A 23440-nucleotide genomic window follows, 5' to 3' on the forward strand; every position below is an offset into this window, starting at 1 on the left:
TTCAATCCAGGGACAGTTTCCTCAATCCGGGGACAGTCTCTTCAATCCGGGGACAGTGTCCTCAATCCGGGGACAGACTTGGTCTGGGGACAGTGTCCTCAATCCGGGGACAGACTTGGTCCGGGGACGGTGTCCTCATTCCGGGGACAGACTTGGTCTGGGGACAGTGTCCTCAATCCGGGGACAGACTTGGTCCGGGGACGGTGTCCTCAATTCGGGGACAGACTTGGTTCAGGGACAGTGTCCTCAATTCGGGGACAGACTTGGTTCGGGGACAGTGTCCTCAATCCGGGGACAGTGTCCTCAATTCGGGGACAGACTTTGTTCGGGGACAGTGTCCTCAATTCATGGACAGACTTGGTTCGGGGACAGTGTCCTCAATCCGGGGACAGTGTCCTCAATTCATGGACAGACTTGGTTCGGGGACAGTGTCCTCAATCCGGGGACAGTGTCCTCAATTCAAGGACAGACTTGGTTCGGGGACAGTGTCCTCAATCCGGGGACAGACTTGGTTCGGGGACAGTGTCCTCAATCCGGGGACAGTGTCCTCAATTCATGGACAGACTTGGTTCGGGGACAGTGTCCTCAATCCGGGGACAGACTTGGTTCGGGGACAGTGTCCTCAATCCGGGGACAGACTTGGTTTGGGGACAGACTTGGTTCGGGGACAGTGTCCTCAATCCGGGGACAGTGTCCTCAATTCATGGACAGACTTGGTTCGGGGACAGTGTCCTCAATCCAGGGACAGACTTGGTTCGGGGACAGTGTCCTCAATCCGGGGACAGTGTCCTCAATTCAAGGACAGACTTGGTTCGGGGACAGTGTCCTCAATCCGGGGACAGACTTGGTTCGGGGACAGTGTCCTCAATCCGGGGACAGTGTCCTCAATTCATGGACAGACTTGGTTCGGGGACAGTGTCCTCAATCCGGGGACAGACTTGGTTCGGGGACAGTGTCCTCAATCCGGGGACAGTGTCCTCAATTCATGGACAGACTTGGTTCGGGGACAGTGTCCTCAATCCGGGGACAGACTTGGTTCGGGGACAGTGTCCTCAATCCGGGGACAGTGTCCTCAATCCGGGGACAGACTTGGTTCGGGGACAGTGTCCTCAATTTGGGGACAGACTTGGTTCAGGGACAGTGTCCTCAATTCGGGGACAGACTTGGTTCGGGGACAGTGTCCTCAATCCGGGGACAGACTTGGTTCGGGGACAGTGTCCTCAATCCGGGGACAGTGTCCTCAATTCATGGACAGACTTGGTTCGGGGACAGTGTCCTCAATCCGGGGACAGACTTGGTTCGGGGACAGTGTCCTCAATCCGGGGACAGTGTCCTCAATCCGGGGACAGACTTGGTTCGGGGACAGTGTCCTCAATTTGGGGACAGACTTGGTTCAGGGACAGTGTCCTCAATTCGGGGACAGACTTGGTTCGGGGACAGTGTCCTCAAACCGGGGGCTGTTCCCGGAAATCAGGGATATCAGGTCACCCTATTAATGGGGCACAGACAGCAATAAAAGCCTGATAGGTGTTCTAATCCCTCTCCACTTTGTAAACTACAAATGTGTTGCCTTTAGTTATACTTTAATCAAACACAATAAACTACGACTACCCGGAGAATACGAAGAACTTTACAGCTAACAACCCCTGCCAATGTCTCTGCTGCCTCAATATTCTTACGGCAAGGCTATTGTAATCAATAAAAACACTTTGTAAGAAATGCTATTGACGAACTCTGCAATACATTACTAATGCCTGACGTGAAGCGTTCAATGAGATCTCAGAGCGAGTCTCGCGAGAGTTAGAAATTTCCCATATGGCCCTGCGGGCTCTTCCTCCTCCCTCTTTCCGCCATACTGCAGACCCGGTGAGTAAGGGAGAATCCCGGGCCTGACTGTAATCTGTGTTTTATCGCCGGCATCCCGCTGCTTACCACCGAACCGCTCAGGGCGCCGTGAAGCAGAGACTCGGCGCTCCCGGTAAAGCTCGGTATGGGGGTGGTGCGGCTTTCGGACGGTGTGGGAATGGACTGTGAAGCCCGGGGTCGGCTCCTTGCCTCACGCCTTGGTGTGGAGCCGGGCAGAGCTGTGTGTCCCTGGCAGGACCCTCCCGGTGGTCAGCGCTGGGCGGCCTGGCCGGAGTCCCCGGATCCTCTGTGTGCGCTGATCGGGGATCCTCTACCTGTGCCTGGCTCATATGTACGAGGACATGGGGGGGCCTGGGACTTGTAGTACCACAGCTACCTTCCCCTGTAGTGTGTATAAACACATGGATCCGGAGGGCTTCTGCACTATCTGGGGATCCGAGGACGTCTTCAGCACAGTTCTACCCATTGTGTCATCACACTGTGCAGCGTCCTCCCATCCCTGTCCATAGAGCAGGGCTCTCCAAACTTTCTAAAGATTTGGATCTTCCGGTACTGTCCTTCAGACCTTAGGGGGCCACACTGGTCATCAGGAATGGAACATGTCCCAGCATCAGTTGGAATAATCTATGCCCCCCCTCTTTGGTGTCATTGGGAGGTAGTGGGGGCCCCTCTTTGGTGTCATTTGGGGGGGGGGGGGGCATCTTTGGTGTCATTGGGAGGAATTGTGCCCCCTCTTTGGTGTCTTTGGGAGGTAGTGGGGGCTCCCCTCTTTGGTGTCATTCGGGGGGGGGGCATCTTTGGTGTCATTGGGAGGAATTGTGCCCCCTCTTTGGTGTCACTGGGAGGTAGTGGGGGCTCCCCTCTTTGATGTCATTGGGAGGAATTGTTCTCTTTGGTGTCATTGGGAGGTAGTGGGGGCTCCCCTCTTTGGTGTGATTGGGGGGGGGGGGGGACTCCCCTCTTTGGTGTCACTGGGAGGAATTGGGCTCCAAGGGCCTGATAAAAACAAGTTAAGGGCCACAGTTTGGAGACCAGTGCTATAGTGTATAGTTTTCATGTGCATTCCACAAAGGATAAGCTCCTCACACCAGTGCGTTTTCTCCTGTCTGCCATTGCTTTTTCCTGGATGACAATGGAAATCATATTCTCTATGGTGCTCATTTACACCAGTGAACTGCCATAGACTTCGTTAGAAAGTACATGTAAAATGCTCCCACTTCCTGAAAAAAAATGCATGAAAATTCAGCAAAAGGTGTGTAAGCACGCTACAAAAATGCATAATGGTGCAGCAGCACTGGTGTGAACCTGGGTTTTCCCCCGGGTTATGGTCCCATTCACACCCACAGCTTTAGCAGTTCTAAATGCAGAAGGAGCAGTATGAGAAGTATAAACAGCTTTCATGCCTCCATCACTTTTCCCTGTGTTTAGATCAGGGGTCTTCAAACTACGGCCCTCCAGTTGTTCAGGAACTACAATTCCCATCATGCCTGGTCATGTCTGTGAATGTCAGTGTGTTACAATGCCTCATAGGATGTGTAGTTCTACAACAGCTGGAGGGCCGTAGTTTGAGGATCCCTGGTTTAGATCTTCCAGCATTATGCTATGTGATCACTTGCTGGCTGTGCATCAAATCAATAGAACCGCCATGTCCAACCTTGCTACCGGCAACTTGTCTAAAGTCGGCTGAAATATGCAGAGGGCTGTACTGAATGGTACTTTCCTTCTTGGGTTTCATTCACATTCTGGAAATTAGTAAATAATGTGATTTGTGGTGACATTCTTAATGTCCAAAAAGATGCAGGAGCGTCTTTGGTGTGCCATGAGCAGCCTGCCCTATGGCCATCATATGAGAGCTTGTGTTCCTGCTACACTAGGTATGAATGGGGTCTTGGGGCCCGCCTGTGTTCAGGGATGTATGCCTCGGCACAAGCATTCTTCTTTTCTGGACATGCATGCCTGATTGCTTACTGTTCAGTACAGTGTCCGGCCGCTACGTATTTCAGCCTGTTGTAGCTTTTGACAAGTTGCTGGCAGTGGGGCTGCACCCGGGCCTCCCAGGCACCTCATACTACACACGGGTCAAATCGCCCATGTAGTCCCAAAGTGGGGTTAGCTGCATTTTAAAGTGTCCCTTCAAATCCTAGAAGCACAGAATTCAAATTTCTTGGATTACATAGAGGTAAACCGTGTGAATGAGGCCTAAGAGCTTTATTTCCATATATAACAAGTTTATTGATTTGTCACTTCGTAGAAAATGATCCTTGATCTGTTTGGCTTTGTGAATGGAGACTTGCATTTCATTTTCAGTTTGTAGTTTGCTGGGTTTTTAGTCCTGCTTGGAACGCCATGCTTAACAAGTTACAAATGGCTTGAAGCACTGCTATGTGCTGTAAAACTGGTATGCATAAGTTTAAGCGGAACTCAAAGATGGCTTTCCTAGATCACGATGGCTGCTGTGTAAGGCATAAATTTTACTTTTTCAACCCCTTTAAGATTTTTTATTTTTTTTTCCTTAAATAGCTTCCTTTACCTTAGTGCAGGCCTCTGTCCTTATTTCTTATGAGAAATCCTCACTTCCTGTTCTTCTGTCTGTAACTACACACAGTAATGCAAGGCTTTCTCCCTGGTGTGGAGTGTCGTGCTGGCCCCCTCCCTTGGACTACAGGAGCGTCCGGACGCCCACTAACACACAGCTCCTTTCTCTATCTGCAACGTAGAGAGCGTCCAAGTCCAAGGGAGGGGGAGAGCATGACACTTCACACCAGGGAGAAAGCCTCGCATTACTGTGTGGAGTTACAGACAGAAGAACAGGAAGTGAGGATTTCTCAGAAGAAATAAGGACATTTAAAAGCAAAATGGAAGGATGAGGTAAGTGAAGGAGGACTACACAAAGGTAAGGGAACTTATTTAAAAAAAAAAATCCTTCACCTTTACCAACCCCTTTAATTTCATTCATGATGGACACTGCTGTCCATGCTCTCATACATTGAATGGATCCTGTCATTTACACTCCCCCCCTTTTTTTTTTTTTTTTTTTTTTTTTTTTTGTGTGTGCGCTAATGAAGCAACCATCTACACCTAGGAAAACCATCAGAAGTAATTTAGGCTGGACTGTCACAAACTTTTTCTTTAATGGTGCCACTTTAATACTGGCAAGCTGGAATTTGAGAGCAGTGAGTTGTCTGTAAATGGATCAACATTCAGCAGGGAATGGAAAATGCTGAGCCACGTATGGGATGACTGTACACAAGTCTATTGATCAACTTTTGTACAACCAGCAATAGGGCAGTGAGCGCTTTAAATTCTGAATGACCTGGACGTGGCTCTTTGCTGCTCCTATGACATTTCTTAACATTATGTGCCTTGTTGCTGTGCCAGGCATAGCAGAACAGTTTGCAGTAAGCATGCAGTTTGTCCCACAGCCTCTTGTCATTGGTTGATTGTTGTGTTTTTTTTTTTTCCAGGCAACATGGTGCGTATGAACGTGCTTGCCGATGCTCTTAAAAGCATCAACAATGCAGAGAAACGTGGTAAGCGCCAGGTTCTCATCAGGCCGTGCTCAAAAGTGATTGTGCGATTCCTTACAGTGATGATGAAGCACGGTAAGCATTTTTCTTTGTGTTGAATGTAAGTGTTATAGACTGATGGGCTTAAAGGCACTGTCACTTTACCATTCAGGGTGAAGTTGCAGACCCACTAATTCTCACCAATGCTTTCTTGTTGTCCCAGCTGTCAGATATCTGTCAGTGCTTCCAGGTATAGGAGAGTGTGTGGCCACTCCCCATGTGACAGTGCTTAAGTTTGGCAGCCAATCCCTACACCCAAACACTGTTTCTTGACCAAGAGTGACTTCACGCACCCCCTAGTGGCTGAAGCTGAGGATTTTAGTGTTTCTGTGATGGAGGAATGGGGAAAGGTGGTCAGGGGGTGCTTAACAGTGTTACTTTGTACTGAATAGGTAAAGGTGACAATGTCTTTGCAATTTTAAGATCCAGTTGGTTCTTGTGTGATACGTGCCTTAGAAATTGGTATGCATGTTTGATGCTGTTTGATTAAATAGTAGATATATAAAAAAAACTTTTTTTGTTCTGTTGCAGGCTACATTGGTGAATTTGAAATAATTGATGATCACAGGGCCGGAAAAATTGTTGTCAATCTTACAGGGAGACTTAATAAGGTAAGTTGCCTAAGACCCCTGGCATGAGATGTTTTTTGCAGAGCTCAAAGGCTAAAGATCAATGTCAGGTAGTTAGTGAATTTTAAAAACTAAGCTATTGCAGTGGTGGAATCGGCTAGTCCACTAAATGAAATATGCCTAAGATGTCAGCAAGTACAGAAATGGTTTTGTGATGCTGCACAATCATTTTCATCTTCAGAATGTCAGGAAAGATCTTCAGGGGGAACTCTGGCCTGTCAAATCAAACACGTAAAGGTGTGCATTGGCAGCTTAATTTTGTCTTTATGCATTGTCTAAAGTTTTTTTTTTTTTTTTTCTCTGCATCTGTCCCCTGCCGGCTCTAAAGGCTGAGAACTGAGTGATTAAAGACTGCTGATCGCTCAGTTTTTGGGGCTGTCAGTCACATGCTCTCTGTTCTGTGCACCCTGAGAGGCTGACCTGGGTGTTGGTCCAGGCATTTGTGTGGATCCAGGCCAGCCTCAACCAGCTCTGCACTCCTGTGATCCGCAGGCGTACAGCCAAAGCTTTGGATCTACTTTAAGTTCACAAACCTAGTTCAGTCGCTGCGTATATTTGAGATGTTATCGGCTGGAACTCTAGATGATTGTCCTGGGTTACCCTTCATCAGTAAATGTGCAGTTTTTTTTTTATGTTCAAATTGATCATTTATTAGTCTGGAGAAGCTTCAGTTGTGTGTAAGAACCACTTTAAGAATCTGTAGGCTTGATGGGCCACCTGGGTTAGTTTTGGTTTAGTTCTTCATACATGTTTACTATTTTCATGTTTAAAGATTTGGATTTTGACCATCGATTCTTGATATATGAACCTCTGATAGAAACCTCACTCACTGCTTCCCAGTTCATCTCATACCCGCTGGAGATGGGATTTTTGTCGGGTATCTTGCTTTTAATGGTGAAAAGCGTTTGTTTTAGTCATTGCTGTGTGTGTGTGTGTGTGTGAAGAATAAGGTTTGAGCTAATTGATCAATTGGGCAGCTTTGGCTCTGTCATTTCCTGGCACCAAGGATATTTTGCATGACTAGCCTGTAGTGTACAGTTTGAGATTTCACATTTTAAAGTCTACATGTTTCCGGGGTCAGAAGAAACTCCATGTCTTCAGTTAAGATGGGAACCTTGAATGGACTCAAAATAGGGCTTCCCTGTGAAATTTATGTAGGGAAGCCATTTTGATTCCATTTGAGGTTCTTTTAACTGAAAGGGGGGTGGGCTCTTCTGGTCCCTGAAATGCATTGCCTGTTGGTGCTCCTTCAGTTGGTGCATGTTCATACTTTTGTATGAACTCCCTCAAAGTTCCAATGTCTATGGATGTATTAACCATTTTCCACCCAGGCCGTCTGAAATTTCTCTCCTACTTATAAAAATCAGTATTGCTTAGAACCTCCAAACATTATATTAAAAAAATATATAGATTTTCAAAAGTGAGTACACACACACATTTTTGTTAATAATTCATTATCTTTTCATGTGAACACCGAAGAAATCGCACAGTAAGTGCACCCCTAAGTGAAAATGTCTGGGGAGCTACAGTTCATTGAGGGAACCATGAATGCCAACATGTACTGTGACATACTGAAGCAGAGCAAGACAGTGCTAGGAAATTATGGTGGCCACACAAATTAGACATTTTTGGCCTAATTTGGACATTTTCACTTGGGGATGTACTCACTTTGACAGCGGTTTAGACATTAATGGCTGTCGGTTATTTTGAGGGGACAGCAAATGTACACTTTTATACAAGCTGCACACTCACTCTGTAGCCGTGTCATTTCTTCAGTGTTGTCACATGAAAAGATGTTAATGAAATATTTGCAAAAATGTGAGGGTTAAATCCCTTTTGTGAGATACTGTACAGATGTATTTTTAGCAGAGACCCTAGAGAAAGTGTCGCAATTTGTTTGCCAACACAGCATTTGTGTTTTTTTTTTAAATGCTTTTTTTGAGGGGGGGGGGGGGCGCGCAGCATGCTTTAACCGCTTCAGCCCCGGAATGATTTACCCCCTTCCTGACCAGAGCATTTTTTTGCGATTCTGTATTGCATTGCTTTAGCTGACGATTGTGATACTGTACCCAAACAAAATTTGATGCCCCCCATAAATAGACCATATTTTTGGTGGTATTTGATCACCTCCTGCGGTTTTTATATTTTGCGCAATAAGTAAAAGAGCAACAATTTTGAGAAAAATTACTTTTTTGAGTTTCCCCCAAAAATTTCTTATTACTACAAACACTTTAACATACTTTGTGCAATTCCATAGTGCCCTTAACCTCTTCTTTGGTCCTCTGCTGGCACACCAGGGTTCTTCTATTGACATGTTCTCATAGCAAGCCGCTTCATATGGGGGCACACTGGGCTGCATCCACAGACAGTGCGGCTCGGCCCTGCTCCCTCGTCACAGGTTTTGACTAAAGGCAGCGGGAGTGCCCAAAACTGCCCCTAAATGCTTGCATGACTTCTTTTTTTTGTCCTGCAAGCGCACCGCCCAAGTTTGAAAGCATTTAGGCTTTCACATTGGGGAGGCATGAGAGGTGCTATTTTCTAGTGCTAATGACTGAAAAGTCCCCCCCCCCCCACATGAAGGGTCTAAAGTTTAGGCTTTTGAACCACTCTAAGACTCACACTGGGGTGGTTTGCAGGCGCTATTGCGCTTAAAACGGCACCTGCAAACTGACCTGAAACAGCGGCTGCTGTTTCTCCAGTGTGAAAGTCCACTGTAGCAGTGTGCTAGCAGGACCGCTCCAAAAGTCCTGGCAGCCGCATCGTTGAAGGGGGGTGTTTACCGCTCCTTCTCATTGAAAGCAATGGGAAACCACGGCTATACCGCCGCAATTCTGACGGTAAAGTGCCACTAAAGATGGCGACGCTTTACTGCACCTCCCGCCCGGTGTGAAAGGGGCCTAAAGTGATGTCATGTGCAAAAATTTTCAGTCTGACACACTGATATCGGCTCTCCTGATTGGGGGGGGGGGGTGTATGTTTATCAGCATAGCACCCCTCCAAATGCCCACGCTGGAACATCAGGGATGCCTACCACACATGAATGACAGGGATATTACACAGTGCCCATACTGCCTGCCAGATATCTCCATCAATGATGCTGTCGGTGCAGCCTTATCGGTGTCAGTCAGTGAAGGAGAAAACTTGCTTGTATACAACATTTTATAACTTTTTTTTTTTCTTTTTTTCAAAAAAGAAACCACAGCAGTGCACAAATGCCACCAAAAGAGGGCTCTATTTGTAGGAACAAAATTATAAAATTATTTAGGTACAATGTAGCATGACTGCGCAACTGTCATTCAAAGTGCGACAGCGCTGAAAATTGGCCCGAGCAGGAAGGGGGTGTAAGTGCCTGGTATTGAAGTGGTTAAAGCTCACTCAAACCTGGAGGCTAAGCTGCTGTGGGATACGTATACACAATGACGCATTTACTACCTATATATGGAGTGGTTCTGCTGTATGGTCTTGCTGGTTGTGTTTTTTTTTTTTTTTTTTTTTTTTTTGTGTTCGGCTTGTGCTAAAAAAACAGATGTACTTTCTTGGTAGTTTGTTGCTATGCTTAAAGTTCACCCTTGTAGGCCCCATGTACACGGGACACTGCTAAACGTACATTCAGAGGCAGTTGGCTTTTTTCAACTGCCCCTGAACTCATTCAATGTTATCCTGTGTGACCATGTACACGGTCTCGTTTATTGCTGTTTTTAGGCAGTTGCGTTTAACAGCGTTTCTTTGAAAGCAAAAAATGGGTTCAGACGCTGAAGATTTCCACGTTTTCAGACGCTAAACTTGTTTAGCAGTGTTTCGTTTTTAGGCATTTAAAAAAACAAAAACACTTCTAAACGCAAACACTGCTAAACGGACATTTTAAACGTGGGTTACGATCTGTCACGTTAAACCGTTCAGGAGCAGTTGTAATAAACGGCCCATGTACATGGAGCCTAAAAAGCATAATAAATGCACATATTTTTGCAGGAAAATCTATAAATTTTTTCTTGGGGAGCCTGGAAAGCATCGCACACGGGGGCAGGTGGATTTGTAACTTGTTGCATGCTACACCCTATATATGGGTGTTGCATGTTACAAAAGGTGAACTTCTCCTTTTTTGAAAGAAGTACATTCACTCAGGAGGAAGAAGCGGGTGGGAAGTAGTTAAAGCACTCTCCACATACCTTCATCAAACATCTTGAATGCAGCCTCAGCCAAGGATTGGTTGGTGTTGACGGCCCATATTGTACTCTGCCCCCCTTACTCAACAAAGGCTGTTTTTGGTGCATTTGTACTATGTGCATTGCAATTGTGTTCCTTTTTTTTTTTTTTTTTTTTTTTTGGGCCCAGTGTATGCAGAAGAGCAGGATCGTTCAGTGTATGGTTAAGGTCACTTTTTCCAAAATGGACACTATGCTGTGCCATATGGGTATAATGGCATAGTGTGCTGCTGAACCCTACCTTCCAGCTTCCCATCAGTTTAAAAATTGTAGGCCAAAATTGCGTTTTTAAAAGAAGCCAATTAAAACTTTTTTACAGCCTGTGATTGCTCCATCACCAGTTATGTAGGGACAGAGCAGCCATAGGGATGTGTGGCCCCTTGTGTATTAGAAGGGAGTGCCATCCTGTTCAGGCTGAGGAATGGTGGTGAAGGTGTAAACTTTCAAGGGCGTATTTTAACTTTTCCAATCCTGCTTTGAATACTTTACTAATAAGTTGCGGCTCTAGGTCCTGTAGCCTCATTTTGGCTACATACTCTAGTGAGCGGCAGCATTTCAGGATGTTGTAAGTTATGCTTTACATACCTCATAAGTCAGTGTCACAAACTAGTCAAGGTCAGTTTGACAGCCCTGGGCCCTGCAGTTTTCAGAAATAAGTCAATGGCAGCAACTATACTTCTCACCCCACATTATCTGCTTTTGGCATCAGTTTCTTTTAAATGCTTGGCCAATGTACTGTAACTCTTTATAGAAAGATCAGGTAAGGCCTGACTATTCTCTGGCTGACTTGGCTGTGTACACAATTCATCTAATTTCTTGGTGCCTGACGCTTGTAAAATTGTGTGACACATTTATATGGATAAAGTGTGTTTGGCTGTTCATTTCATTGGCCAGAGTGTTTCTGGCTATTTAAAATTATTGCTCAAGTGCAAAGTCCGCTCTCTGCTGATGTTACGGGAATCAGTCCAGGAACCACCCCATCATGACAGTCGTGGTCTGCCAGGTGGACTGATGCCTGTCTTGGTCTCTCAGTGAGCTGCTGAGATGGGTGCTCCCATCCTCCACCTCAGCACTCCAGTGAGTGTGGAGGAGCAGAGGAGAGCTGCCGACAGTCGGAAACTCTGCTCGGAGAGCAGAGATAACCGAGCCATCGGCGATGTTTGCTCACTCAGTTCTCAGTGCAGAGGCTTTTTTTTTTTTTTTTTTTTTTTTTTTTTTTTTTTTTTATAAATGGCGTATATATTTTGTATAAAAGACAGCCACTCCTAAGAGTAGCTGTAAAATCTAGTTTGCATGAGGCTTAGGAATTTTTATAACTTTAAAACACAGAAAATCTGAAGAGGGGGGGGGGGGATAAGCAGTTGGCAAGCTAGATTGGCAACATTTCTTGTGGTGGAAAATAGTTTTCCGTTTGGGTTCATGCTGCTGCAGGATTAAAATTGTTGCGATTTTAGCTTAACACGTACGATTTCATACCCTCACATCAGTCCGACTTTAAAGGCGATTTCAGAGACATCTGTGCTTGCCCCAGCACAGATGTCTATTGAAATCACACCTCAAGTCCCCAAAAGTAGAACAAACTACTTTTGAGAACCTGTGCAGCGCCGCGCTGATTCGGACGGTGCCATTCATGCAAAACCCACTCATTTTTAACATGCGATTTGACATGTCTATTGAGCCTAGGTTAAATGAAAGGTGCGCAGTGCCCCTGCCATGGTATTTTTGTATTGCTGTTTTTGTGAAGGTTTATATTGTTTGAGTGCAGCATAGAATAGTTCAGTATGTCAAGGGATATGAAGATTTTTAATTTTATATAGTTCATTGTTGCTGCATCATTGCATATGTAGTGGTATATGACCAAATTATGATGTGTTGTAATTGTTCTTGTAGTGTGGAGTCATCAGCCCCAGATTTGATGTGCAGCTAAAGGATCTGGAAAAGTGGCAGAACAATCTCCTGCCTTCACGTCAGTTTGGGTAAGTTCAGTCACTGTTTCTGTAATAGTTTGGGGTTTTGATTCCCCAAAATGTATCCTTATTAGCCACTTTTCACTGTACCCTGGGTTCTCGTATCAAATGTGCAACTATTTGACTTGGTGACTCCTTTAAAAAGCAGTAGTATGGCCACACTGGGTGGGGAAAATTTTAACATTTTATAGAGCACATTGTGCTTTCCTATATGTGCCAGGTTCGCTCCACCTAGTTCAGAATCTGGAACACTACAATATGTTTGGGGAGGGGGAAAAAAAAGTCAAAGGCAGATCCTAGTAATGTGAACTGTCGGTTACGTGACCAGTTCTGCTTTGACAAGTCGAGAATTGGGGGTAATGGGTTCTGCCAGCTACATGCTGCAAACACTTTTTTAAGTTCCAAGGGATGTAGTAAGTATAGTGCAAAAAGGTGGATAAAGGCAACTTTTCATTTACCCCCTTGGTGTTTCCTGCATGAGTACCCTGTGAGTTCTACATTCTTAGAAGTAAATGGCCTGTCTGAGCAAGAACTAGTTTGGTTTATCTGGCTGAATGCTTGTTTGAGGTCAGTGATTCATTGGATAATGAATCTGGGATGGGGTGGCAGCACCTCCCAAAAATTAATTTGCAATGGCAATCACCTCAAATTTTATGTCCTAAAGATTTCTCGTAACATAAGTCCTAGTTTTCAAATTGATGGAACAATTTTAGTTTTTTTTTTTTTTTTGTTTGGGCTCCTGCAGGCCTGTTGGTGCATCTGTGTGCCCTTACATCCTGTGCAAATAAACTCTTATAATAAAGGAACCCTTGGTGTCCTTTAACTGCTAAACATGTCATAGTTGCCCCCACTTTGCAGCTCATTTTGTACAGGGTGGCCCTGAACATCCCCCTTCTGGGGTCCCTTGGCGGCTCCTCCCCTGCATTGGATAACCCCCTTGAAGAGCTTTCCTGAGGGGGTAACCTTGCAGGCACACTCCTAAGTCATACACTTGGCATCTTTAGACGCTGAGTGTATGACCTGCACCCACGTGATTGGATTTGATTGACTGCAGCGGCAGCCAATGGCTGTGCTGCTATCAATCTATCCAATTAACGCTAGGACTCCGTGGAGGACGCCAGAGATGCGCATAGCAGGTGAGTAAAATGGGGGGGCCGGTGATTGCCAGGTGTTTTCACCTTGATGCATTAAGGTGAAACACAAACTTATACAACCCCTTTAATTGACATGGTGATCTGTAAGCATTGAACAAACGGCTCCCTTTCTCTTTCGTTCATGGACGGACACAGCTGCAATTGACCTTGGGGTATTGTCCTCCCTTTTAGGAAATTGACTAGGCAGAAAAACAGCATGTTAAGTGTTAAACACTCCAAGTACAGTACCTCAGTACCCCCGAGGTTCCCCCTGGTACACCCCCCCCCCCCCATTCTCTGTTCAGCAGCCCGTTTTTTTTCTGCCTAGCAGTAGATGACTTGGCTCTTCTGGGCCCATGTGCTCTGGGGATTTTGCTTATGCACTTTTCTTGCTTTTGTTTTTTCCTGCATTTTTTTTGGATCCTGAGATCTACAATCAACTGCCGACTGGGTGACAGGCTGGATCCTTGTAGTCCCCCCCCCAAGTTTGGGCGTGTGCTGGCCTTTAGCTACGTGCTGGGCCGTCCACGACATGCCCCGTTGCTCCAGGGGTGGCCGGTGAGCTATACGCTCCAGGGCACACATATGACCGGGCTCTATGTCCGTGTCAGTGTGCCGGGCCGACAGCCATGCTGCAGCTGTGCGGACGTTGGTTCTGTCTGGGATGCCTCCAGCCGGTGGTCGCAGGACGAGTAAGTAGCAGTCCCCTTGCTTTGGCGGGGTGGTGCGGCTGGTGCATTCCTGGGGAGGTCGATCGGGGGTCCGCCCTGCTTTCCTCTCTCCCTCCCCGCTCTCTGGGTGGTCGGCTGTGAGGTGGGGGGGCTCCATCCTGTGGCTGGGGGCTGTCTGCTATCGCGGGTGCTGGTTTTATTGCCATGTGTGCGAGGGGGCCTGCTGTGTCTTTTCACGGTGTGATTGTTTTTTACTGTGCATCGCGGCTGCCATTTTGGCAGCGCTGTGTGCATTTATTAGAGTTTGGCGGCCATTTTCTTGTAGCCCACATGCTTTTTGCATGTCGGCGGCCATTTTAGATGGGGTTTTTGCCTCTACTGGCTAGAATGAACGGCTCCAGCACACTTCCTAATGGAAGGCACAGCACGGACAGCGCTATGGGGCAGACAGCAGCAGTACAGCCTGGTCGGGTGGTGAGTCCTCTGGGGGGTCCCCTGTTCTCTGCTGCGGGAGGGTGGCCTGTGGATCTTGCCTTGCAGTTAAGGGTGGCTATTGGGTGGGTCAGCATGGCGTCCGAACCGGATGCTTCTCCCCCAGACATGCCGGAGTTGATCCTTGGTGCCCCTGTGCCTCTGTGGATGCTATGATGGCAGTCCTAGGGGAGTTTGTTGCCAGGATTGAAGCGGCGTGTGGCCAGAGGGGGGGGGGGGGTAAAAAGCGCCCCTCCACCACCTTCTGGGGAGGGCTCTGACACGGAATCGGGCCCTGCTACTGCTCCCGGCCCTGGTTCCGAGGTGTCAGAGGATGCAGGCCTAGTCAACACGAACACTGAGGATGACTCTGCTTCAGGGTCAGCGCATGATGGGGCGCTAGTGGGAGCTCTTATCACTGCGGTGCGGGATACTCCCAAAATTGAGGGTTCGGCGGAGACATCAGATGTCGGTCCCTTTTGGGTTCCGTAAGCCGGCCCGCACTGCGAAGTGTTTTCTTGTGTTCCTTATCTGGAAAAAAAATTGTACAAGGAATGGGATCGGCCGCAAAATGTTTTCTGTTCCGAAATGCTTTGCGGTCCGTTATACTTTTGAGGAGGACTTCCTAAAGAAGTAAACCTCTCCTCCGTCAGTGGACCCCCTCTGTGTCCAGGCTGAACAAGGCGACCACGTTGCCTGTGGAGGGGGCTCCCGCTTTTAAGGACCCCGCAGATGGGAGAGCTGAGGCTGTGGCCCGCTCCATGTTCAGTGGTGGGGTCGGCGGGGAGACCGGTCTTGGCCGGGGCTCTAGTGTCAGACACTTACTGAACGGTCAAAGTTGTTGCTTCAGGAGTTGGGAGGCACATAATGCCCCTGAGAACTGTGTGGCACTGGCCGACCAGTTGGTGCAGGGCCTAAAATTTTGTCTGTCGGCCCTGGATACGCTTTCCTTGCTCTCCAGGGCCTCGGCCTACGCTGTAGTGTTGCGCCGCCTTGTGTGGCTGAAGTGTTGGTCTGCGGACCAGTCTTCTAAAAAGGCCTTGGTGGACTTGCCCTTTTAAGGGTCAACGGCTTTTTGGGTCGTCTCTGGATGACATCATAAAATATGCCACGGGATTTAAGAGCACTCTGCTCCCACAATCGGGTAAAGGTAAGGAGCCTCGCCGTAGGCATGGCCCCACCTTTACCGCCCCCAAGCGTTTTCTTTTTTTTTTTTTTTTGTGCGGCCGGTAACCGTTTCCCCAGGGCGCCCGCTGAAGGGCAAAAGCGACCCTGAATCCGCAAGCCTGCTTCCTCATGAAGGTCTGCCCCTGCCCATTTATCGGGTGGGGGGCCGGCTTTGCGAATTGGCGGCTCAGTGGAGGTCTCTTCTTTCCGACCACTAGGTTTGCGAAGTAGTTTCCTCGCCAAACAGAATTTTTTTCCTTCCAACCTCCAGCTTCCTCCGCGTCGTCAGAGGCCTTGTTTGGGGCTCTTCAGGATCTGCTGGTCAGGAGAGTGATCGTGCCGGTTCCTTTACTGGAACGGTTTCAGGGGTTTTACTCCAATTTGTAGTCTCCAAGAAGGAGGCGGTCCAACGTCCAATCCTGGATCTCAAGGCCCTCAACTGTTTTGTCAAAGTGCAAAAGTTCAGGATGGAGTCTGTTCGCTCTGTAGTGGCGGCACTCCAGGGGGATTTTCTGGCGTCCTTGAATATCAATATCATATGCGCAAAGCACCAGAGATTTCTGCGCTTTGCGGTCGGGCAGGACCACTTTCAATTTGGGGCCCTCCCTTTCGGGGCTGGCTTCGGCACCAAGGGTTTTGACCAAGGTGCTGGCTCTGATTCTGGCCCTGCTGAGGCAGCGCGGGATCGCTATTGTAGGATACCTGGATGACCTTCTTCTGAGAGCTTCTCCAAGCTCAGAATTGGAGGTGGATGTGTCCATCACCTGCCAGACCCTCCGGGAATTCGGTTGGCTGCTAAATGTCCAGAAGTCAGTGTTAGTCCCGTGTCAGCGTCTGAAATACCTGAGGTTGGTCCTGGATTCCTCGGAGGCGAGTTTTCCTTCCCACGGAGAAACTACAGACAATCTGCGGTGCAGCGGTTGGCGACTCAGAAGTGGTCGTCGCTCCGCTTTTGCATGCAAGTTCTGTGTCTGATGGTGGCCTCCTTCGAGGCGGTTCCGTATGCTCAATTCCACACGAGTGTTACAGAGAAATTCTGTCGCTTTGGGACAAGCTCCCTTCGTCTCTGAATTACCAAGTCCGGGTGAGTCGCCTGGTCAGGTCCTCAATAGTGTGGTGGCTGACATTTCTGGTACTTCGGGCCGGGAAGTCGTTCCTGCCGTACCACTGGACGGTGGTCACGACGGATGCCAGACTCTCCGGGGGGGGGGGGGGGGGGCGGAAGTCTGGGCTGTTCAGTCAGGTTTGTGGCCATGTCGAGAGACCCGTGGGCGGACGCGTTGGTGGCTCTGTGGGGTCACTATCGCCTAATCTACGCCTTCCCTCCTCTGAAGCTTCTTCCTCGTCTGCTGCGCAGAGTGAGAGCCGAGGGGATACCAACAATCCTAATCCCTCCAGATTGTCCTCGCCACCCCTGTTGTGCTGCTGGTGGCAGACGTTCCTTGGCGCCTGCCTCTGCGAGAGGATTTTCTGTCGCAGGGTCCCATCTTTCATCCTGCTTTAGTCGTTGGCTTTAACGGCGTGGCTATTGAAAGCCAGGTGCTGCGGGATTAAGCCCTGTCCGACTCGGTGATCTCTAACATGGTGCGGAAGTCTACTTCACAAAAGATTTACCATTGTACGTGGAAGGCTTACATCTCTGTATGAGGCGATGAATTGGCACCCCCGTACATACGTGATGTTCCGGATTCTGCTGTTCTTACAGTGTGGAGTGGATCAGGCTCTCGCCTGAAGTACGATTTTAAGGGTCAGATTTCGGCCTTGGCTGTTTTATTTTAGCGACCTTTGGCGGCGCACTCTGGTGCGAACGTTCGTACGAGGGGTTTGACATGTGGCCCCTTCTGTGCGTCCTCCACTGCCTCCATGGGACTTAAATTTAGTCCCCTCTGTGCTTCACAGTCTCCGGTTGAGGACATTAGGGAAATCCCTTTATTGACTCTTTCCCAGAAGGTGGTTTTTCTGGTGGCAATTACATCGGTCAGACAGGTTTCTGAATTAGCGGCCTTGTCTTGCAAGGCCCCTTACTTGGTCATCCACAGGGATAAGGTGGTGCTGCGGCCGCAGCCGTCATTCCTTCCTAAGGTTGTTTCGGCCTTTCACATTAATGAGGACATTGTTCTTCCATCCTCGCGTCCTCGGCTGGCGAACCAAAAGGAGGCTGCGTTGCATTCCTTGGACGTGGTTTGAGCCCTACGGGTGTACCTATCTGCCACGGCTCAGTTTCGGAGGTCGGATTCACTGTTTGTTGGTGACTGGTCCCAAGAAGGGTCTGGCGGTCTCGTCGGCCACCATTTCTAGGTAGATCAGGCAGGTCGTGCTTCAGGCCTATGCCCTAAAGTGGCGGGCGCCCCCCTTCCCGATTCCGGCGCATTCGACCTGGGCGATTGGTGCCTCTTGGGCTTTCCGCCATCAAGCGTCTGTTTTACTTTGTGTGTGAGGTGTGGACTGACGACCAGGTCGCTGCCTCACACACAGTTTTACAAGGTGGATGCGAGTGCATCTTCAGATGCCTCCTTTGGCCCGCAAGGTGTTGCAGGCGGCTGTTTAAGGTTGACGTTGCTCCGTTGAACTCTGGTTTGTTTGGGGTGAGATTGGTTTGCTGTGTTTTCCCACCCCTCGATTTTTGACACTGCTTGGGGACGTCCCTAAGGTCAATTGCTGCTGTATCTGTTCATGAACGAAAGAGAAAATGGAGAAATGGATTTTACGGTGGGTACAAAAATCCTATATTCTTTCGTTCATGGACAGACACAGCAGCAATTGACCTTTGGGTATTATCCTCCCTTTTAGGAGATTGACTAGGCAGAAAAACAGCATGTTAAGTGTTAAAACACTCCACACAGTACAGTACCTCCCAGGGGGCGTTTCCCCCGGGTACATCCCCCATTCTCTGTTCTGCAGCCTCGGTTCGTAAACAAGCAGTACAAACAAGAGGGGTGGGTGCTGTGTCCGTCCATGAACTCAGGATTTTTGTATTCACCGTAAAATCCATTTCTCAGAGTTCATGGACGGACAGCACCCACCCCTCTGTTTGTACTGCTTCTTTACGAACTGAAGCTTCAGAACAGAGAATGGGGGATGTACCCGGGGGAACCGCCCCCTGGGAGGTACTGTACTGTGTGGAGTGTTTAACACTTAACATGCATGGTTTTTCTGCCTAGTCAATCTTCTAAAAGGGAGGATGATACCCTAAGGTCAAATGCTGCTGTGTCTGTCCATGAACTCAGAGAAATGAATTTTACGGTGAGAACAAAAATCCTAAAAAAAAAATTGTAAGCGTTGCAAGATAATACGCAACTACATACCACTTGTATGTGTTAATTTTTTTATGTATATACCTTGTATTGAAAAACTTGTGAAGGGGAGCACTTGCATTGCCACATCTGTATATACATAGGAAACAGAAAAAATTGGTGTTACAAGAGACACCAAAGAGGGTCGGACTTTAAAGGCATAGACCACAATGTGTAAATTATTTGAGGAAAAATATATTACAATTTATTAGAAAAAATATATAGTATGGTTATAAATCATAGGATGATGAAATATACATAGTGAGCCCTTGCATATCAACGCGTTTCACCGCTGGGCTTCTTCAAGGACATGAGCAAGGTTCAAAGCAGAAAACAAAGTCTCACTATCTGAAATGTACATAAATTATACACATGGGGGGAAAACGACACAACAGTCCCATGAAGCAACCAAAACAGAAGACACAGACCAAAAGGATACTGCAAAGTGAACTTGTCCTGGTGTATGAGGGTTCAGTAGACAGAGGGTTCTTAAATATTTGTGTGTGTGTGTGTGTGTGTGTTTGTGTGTGTTTGTTTGTGTATATGTGTATATTCAGGGGCTCACTATGTATATTTCATCATCCTATGTTTTTTAACCATATTGTACATTTATGTGACCATACTATATATTTGTAATGTATTTTTCCAAATGTATACCTTGTACTTCTATTATAAGCCGCTCACACTAGGTAAAATTGTGTAGTTAAATAAAAAGCTGCATGGACAAGTACTTTAACGTTTTCCTTTCTGCTTGTGCCTGCACTCCCCATTCCCCCCCTCCCCACCATTTTTAACATAAAAAAAAAAAAGTTAACGTCATTGTTTGCCACAATCATCTACCTTCAATGTTCACTGATGTTTGCTCCTGCAATGGTGCAGTTCTGTAGGTTATCATTGTTATCAAGTAACTTTCAGCTGACCCAAAACTACATTAGAAAGTACTTTTTAGCTTTGCGATTTATTTTTTTAGGAAATGCAAAATTCTGACTTTTTTTTTTTTTTTTTTTTTTTTTTTAGGTATATTGTGCTTACAACTTCCGCTGGCATCATGGACCACGAGGAAGCAAGGCGAAAACATACAGGAGGCAAAATCCTGGGATTCTTTTTCTAAATGTTAAAGCAGGCAGAACAATAAACTGTTATCAAAAACTGTTACTTGTTTTTTCTGAACTAGTGCAATTCCTTTCTGGTGTGAGGTTTACCCTACTGCATTAATTGTGGCCGATACTACAGACAAAAAAACTGTTCTTTAAATTCATTTTAATGCAGGTATACCTGCAATTTGATTTTGTTGACCCCTCCCAGATGACTTCTATAAGGAAAAGCTTACAAACCTACATATCGGTGTTTATTTTCCCATAAGGTCTTCTTTAAAAAGCTATTCACATATAGTGGTAGGCAAACCGGAGTAGAAAATGTGAGTTTCTGCATCTGCAGAGAGCACTGTTAAAACCAAGTTGCAAAATATATGTATTGCCTCAGCTTGCGTTCACATTGGTCCTTGGTTCAGGAGTTTGCAGCCTTTTGTCAGTATCAAGAAAAAAAAATGCTGGGGGCTGCTTGGGTGGGGGTAGGTAATTGTACTGAACTGTCATCTAGAGCCGCTTGTAAATATGAGTAGTACTTATAAACCCTTGTATGACTTCCACGGATGAAACGAGATTGTATATAATATTGTTAATTTACACGTCCGCATAGCAAAATAAAACTGGCTGCAACAATTTGCATGTAAAGGCAGTAAAAATTCAACATGAATGACTATTTGAAAAAGTGTAGGACAAATGCCCAAAAATATAGTAAATGGAGCACATAGGCTTTTTTTTTTTTTTTGGTGACTGGGAGCAAAGAGTGCAGCAGCTAGCTACCATAACCCCGGAATCCTCTTCATGAGCTGGCAATCGGCTTTCAGATAAAAGTGGTCTCTGCAGCGGATTCACTGCAAAATCACTTTTATTGGTGGCGATAGAGGGGGCCTCTCCCAGTGCCCTCTGCAGCTTACCGTAACTGTCTGCAGCAGTGGAAGCCCCTCCCTTGTGGGGAAGAGGGCTCCCACCCAGCTCCATACCAAGGCGGAAGCAAGGTCAAAACATCACTTCCGCCCATAGCTCTAAAGGGGACTTTTTTTTTTTTTCCCCCTCAAATGACTTGTCTTGGGGCTGGAGGAGTCCCTGGCATACTTTCTCTTTAGCCTGCATACCCCTCTGTCCAGTCGGGGGGAGAAAGCTGCGTGTCCCACTGCTGCCTTAAGCTCAGAGCAGGGACCCTGATCACTGTCCCGGTCCCCGCCGACAGGCGCATGCACTGGGGGTCGCTCAGGTTGTGAGGGGATGATGGATATCTGAAACTTACCTAGCAGGTTTGAGGCATGTTGCCTGGACTTCTGGGTTCAGCAGGAAGGGGTGGGACTACTGAGCTCCAAACGCAGGACATGAGGTAAACTTCCGGTGGCGCTGAGAGACAAGGTTCCGGTTTCTTGGTGCGGCTGTGGGATGGTAAATGCATGCAGGACCGGCACAGGCTGTGTGGAGTGATGATTAGCACTGCGGCAGGACAGGCAGACTCTTGTTCCTCAGGTAAGCGTGAGGGGTCCTTTCCCTAGTCGGGATGCCACAGGTGACAGTGGGGGGGCACTTTTTTCCTGTGACCCCAAACTGGTGGTGTGGGTTTAGGCCAGGTGCCTTCAAACTATGGCCCTCCCAGGTGTTCAGGAACTACAATTCCCATCATGCCTAGTCATGGCTGTGGAAGTCGGTTTTACAATGCCACATGGGAGGTGTAGTTCTCAAATTACGGCCCTCCAGCTGTTGCAGGATCCCTGGTTTAGGCAGTCACTTATGGGACTTTGTCTCAGTTTATAGCTTAAAGCCCAGATGCAGCCTCCCAGAAAAAGATGTGCTGTTTGTACGGCAAAGCTGAGTACCAGTTGGGAGAAACCAATTTGCCCTGAAGATGTCCTTTTATGAAAGTGAGATCAGCGGCGATCCCGAGTCTCACCGCTGAACTCGGGTTATAAACAGTTTATGAAGCTGAGGTTATCAGTGGAGAACATGTTCTCCACTGATATCGCAGCACACTGAGAATTTGTAATTGACTGTCACAGAAATGGCCAGTTTATGAAGGTGTGATCTTGGCACCTCACTGGCGATCTGTGACAGAATTCTCACTTTCTGATTCACCATCTCTGAGGTGGAGAATCGGAGAAGCGCAAAGCTGGCTGAATATTGTGGAGGAAGAAGGAAATCTTGACTTCCATCCCTCACACACAAGCAGCCATACAGTCAGAACACATCTTCCCCACTATTACACACCCCAAAATGAGCAGGTTAGGAATTTATAGTGTGTGTGTGTGTGTGTGTAATTATATATATATATATATATATATATATATATATATATATATATATATATATATATATATATATATATATATATAATCATATATACAGAAATAAACACACGTGTGTATATACAGTGGGGATCGAAAGTTTGCGCACCCCAGGTAAAAATTTGTATTGATGTGCATAACGAAGCCAAGGAAAGATGGAAAAAATCTCAAAGGCATCAAATTACAGATTAGACATTCTTATAATATGTCAAAAAAAGTTAGATTTTATTTCCATCATTTACACTTTCAAAATTACAGAAAGCAAAAATGGCATCTGCAAAAGTTTGGGCACCCTGCAGAATTTATAGTATGCACTGCCCCCTTTGCAAAGCGGAGACCTGCCAGTGTCATGGATTGTTCTCAATCATCGTCTGGGAAGACCAGGTGATGTCAATTTCAAAGGTTTTAAATGCCCAAACTCATCTGACCTTGCCCCAAAAATCAGCACCATGGGTTCTTCTAAGCAGTTGTCTAGATACAGTGGTCATCAACCCTGCCCTACAGGGCCCACTAACAGGCCAGGTTTTATGTATTACCATGGGGAGATGCAGTCTAGAATACTGATATCACTGAGCAGCAAATGATATCACCTGTGATGTATTTCAGTTATCTTGCAAACCTGGCCTGTTAGTGGGCCCTGTACGGCAGGGTTGATGACCACTGGTCTAGAAAACTGAAAATAGTGACGCTCACAAAGCTGGAGAAGGCTATAAGAAGATAGCAAAGCGTTCAGATGTCAATATCCTCTGTTTGGAATGTAATTAAGAAATGGCAGTCATCAGGAACAGTGAGTTAAAGCAAGATCTGGAAGACCAAGAAAAATATCAGACAGAACAGCTCGCAGGATTGTGAGAAGCAATTCAAAACCCACGTTTGGACTGCACGATCCCTCCAGAAAGATCTGGCAGACACTGGAGTTGTGGTACACTATAAAGAGATACTTGTACAAATATGGTCCTCTTCTACATCCTCACCACAAAAATCAGCGTTTGAACTTTGCAAATGAACATATAGACAAGGCTGATGCATTTTGGAAACAAGTTCTGTGGACAGATGAGGTTAAAATATAACTTTTTGGCCGGAATGAGCA

At 46.9% G+C, this 23440-nt stretch overlaps 1 protein-coding gene across 3 annotated transcripts; it reads left to right on the forward strand.

Annotated features, from left to right (window-relative positions):
* Positions 1-1779: 1779 nt before the first annotated feature.
* Positions 1780-20116, forward strand: RPS15A (ribosomal protein S15a). 3 transcript variants are annotated; one of them, XM_040356904.1, is made up of 5 exons: positions 1780-1866; positions 5331-5468; positions 5964-6043; positions 12154-12239; positions 19983-20116. In XM_040356904.1, the coding sequence occupies exons 2-5, from the start codon at positions 5336-5338 to the stop codon at positions 20074-20076; spliced, it is 393 nt and encodes a 130-aa protein (XP_040212838.1). In that variant the 5' UTR covers positions 1780-1866; positions 5331-5335; the 3' UTR covers positions 20077-20116. The 3 variants fall into 3 exon arrangements, with proteins under 3 accessions (XP_040212838.1, XP_040212839.1, XP_040212841.1); XM_040356905.1 differs by lacking the exon at positions 1780-1866 and adding an exon at positions 1892-1978; XM_040356907.1 differs by lacking the exon at positions 1780-1866 and adding an exon at positions 1971-1988.
* Positions 20117-23440: the final 3324 nt, after the last annotated feature.

This window comes from Rana temporaria, chromosome 6, assembly GCF_905171775.1.
Source record: "Rana temporaria chromosome 6, aRanTem1.1, whole genome shotgun sequence".
Classification (NCBI taxonomy): Eukaryota; Metazoa; Chordata; class Amphibia; order Anura; family Ranidae; genus Rana; species Rana temporaria.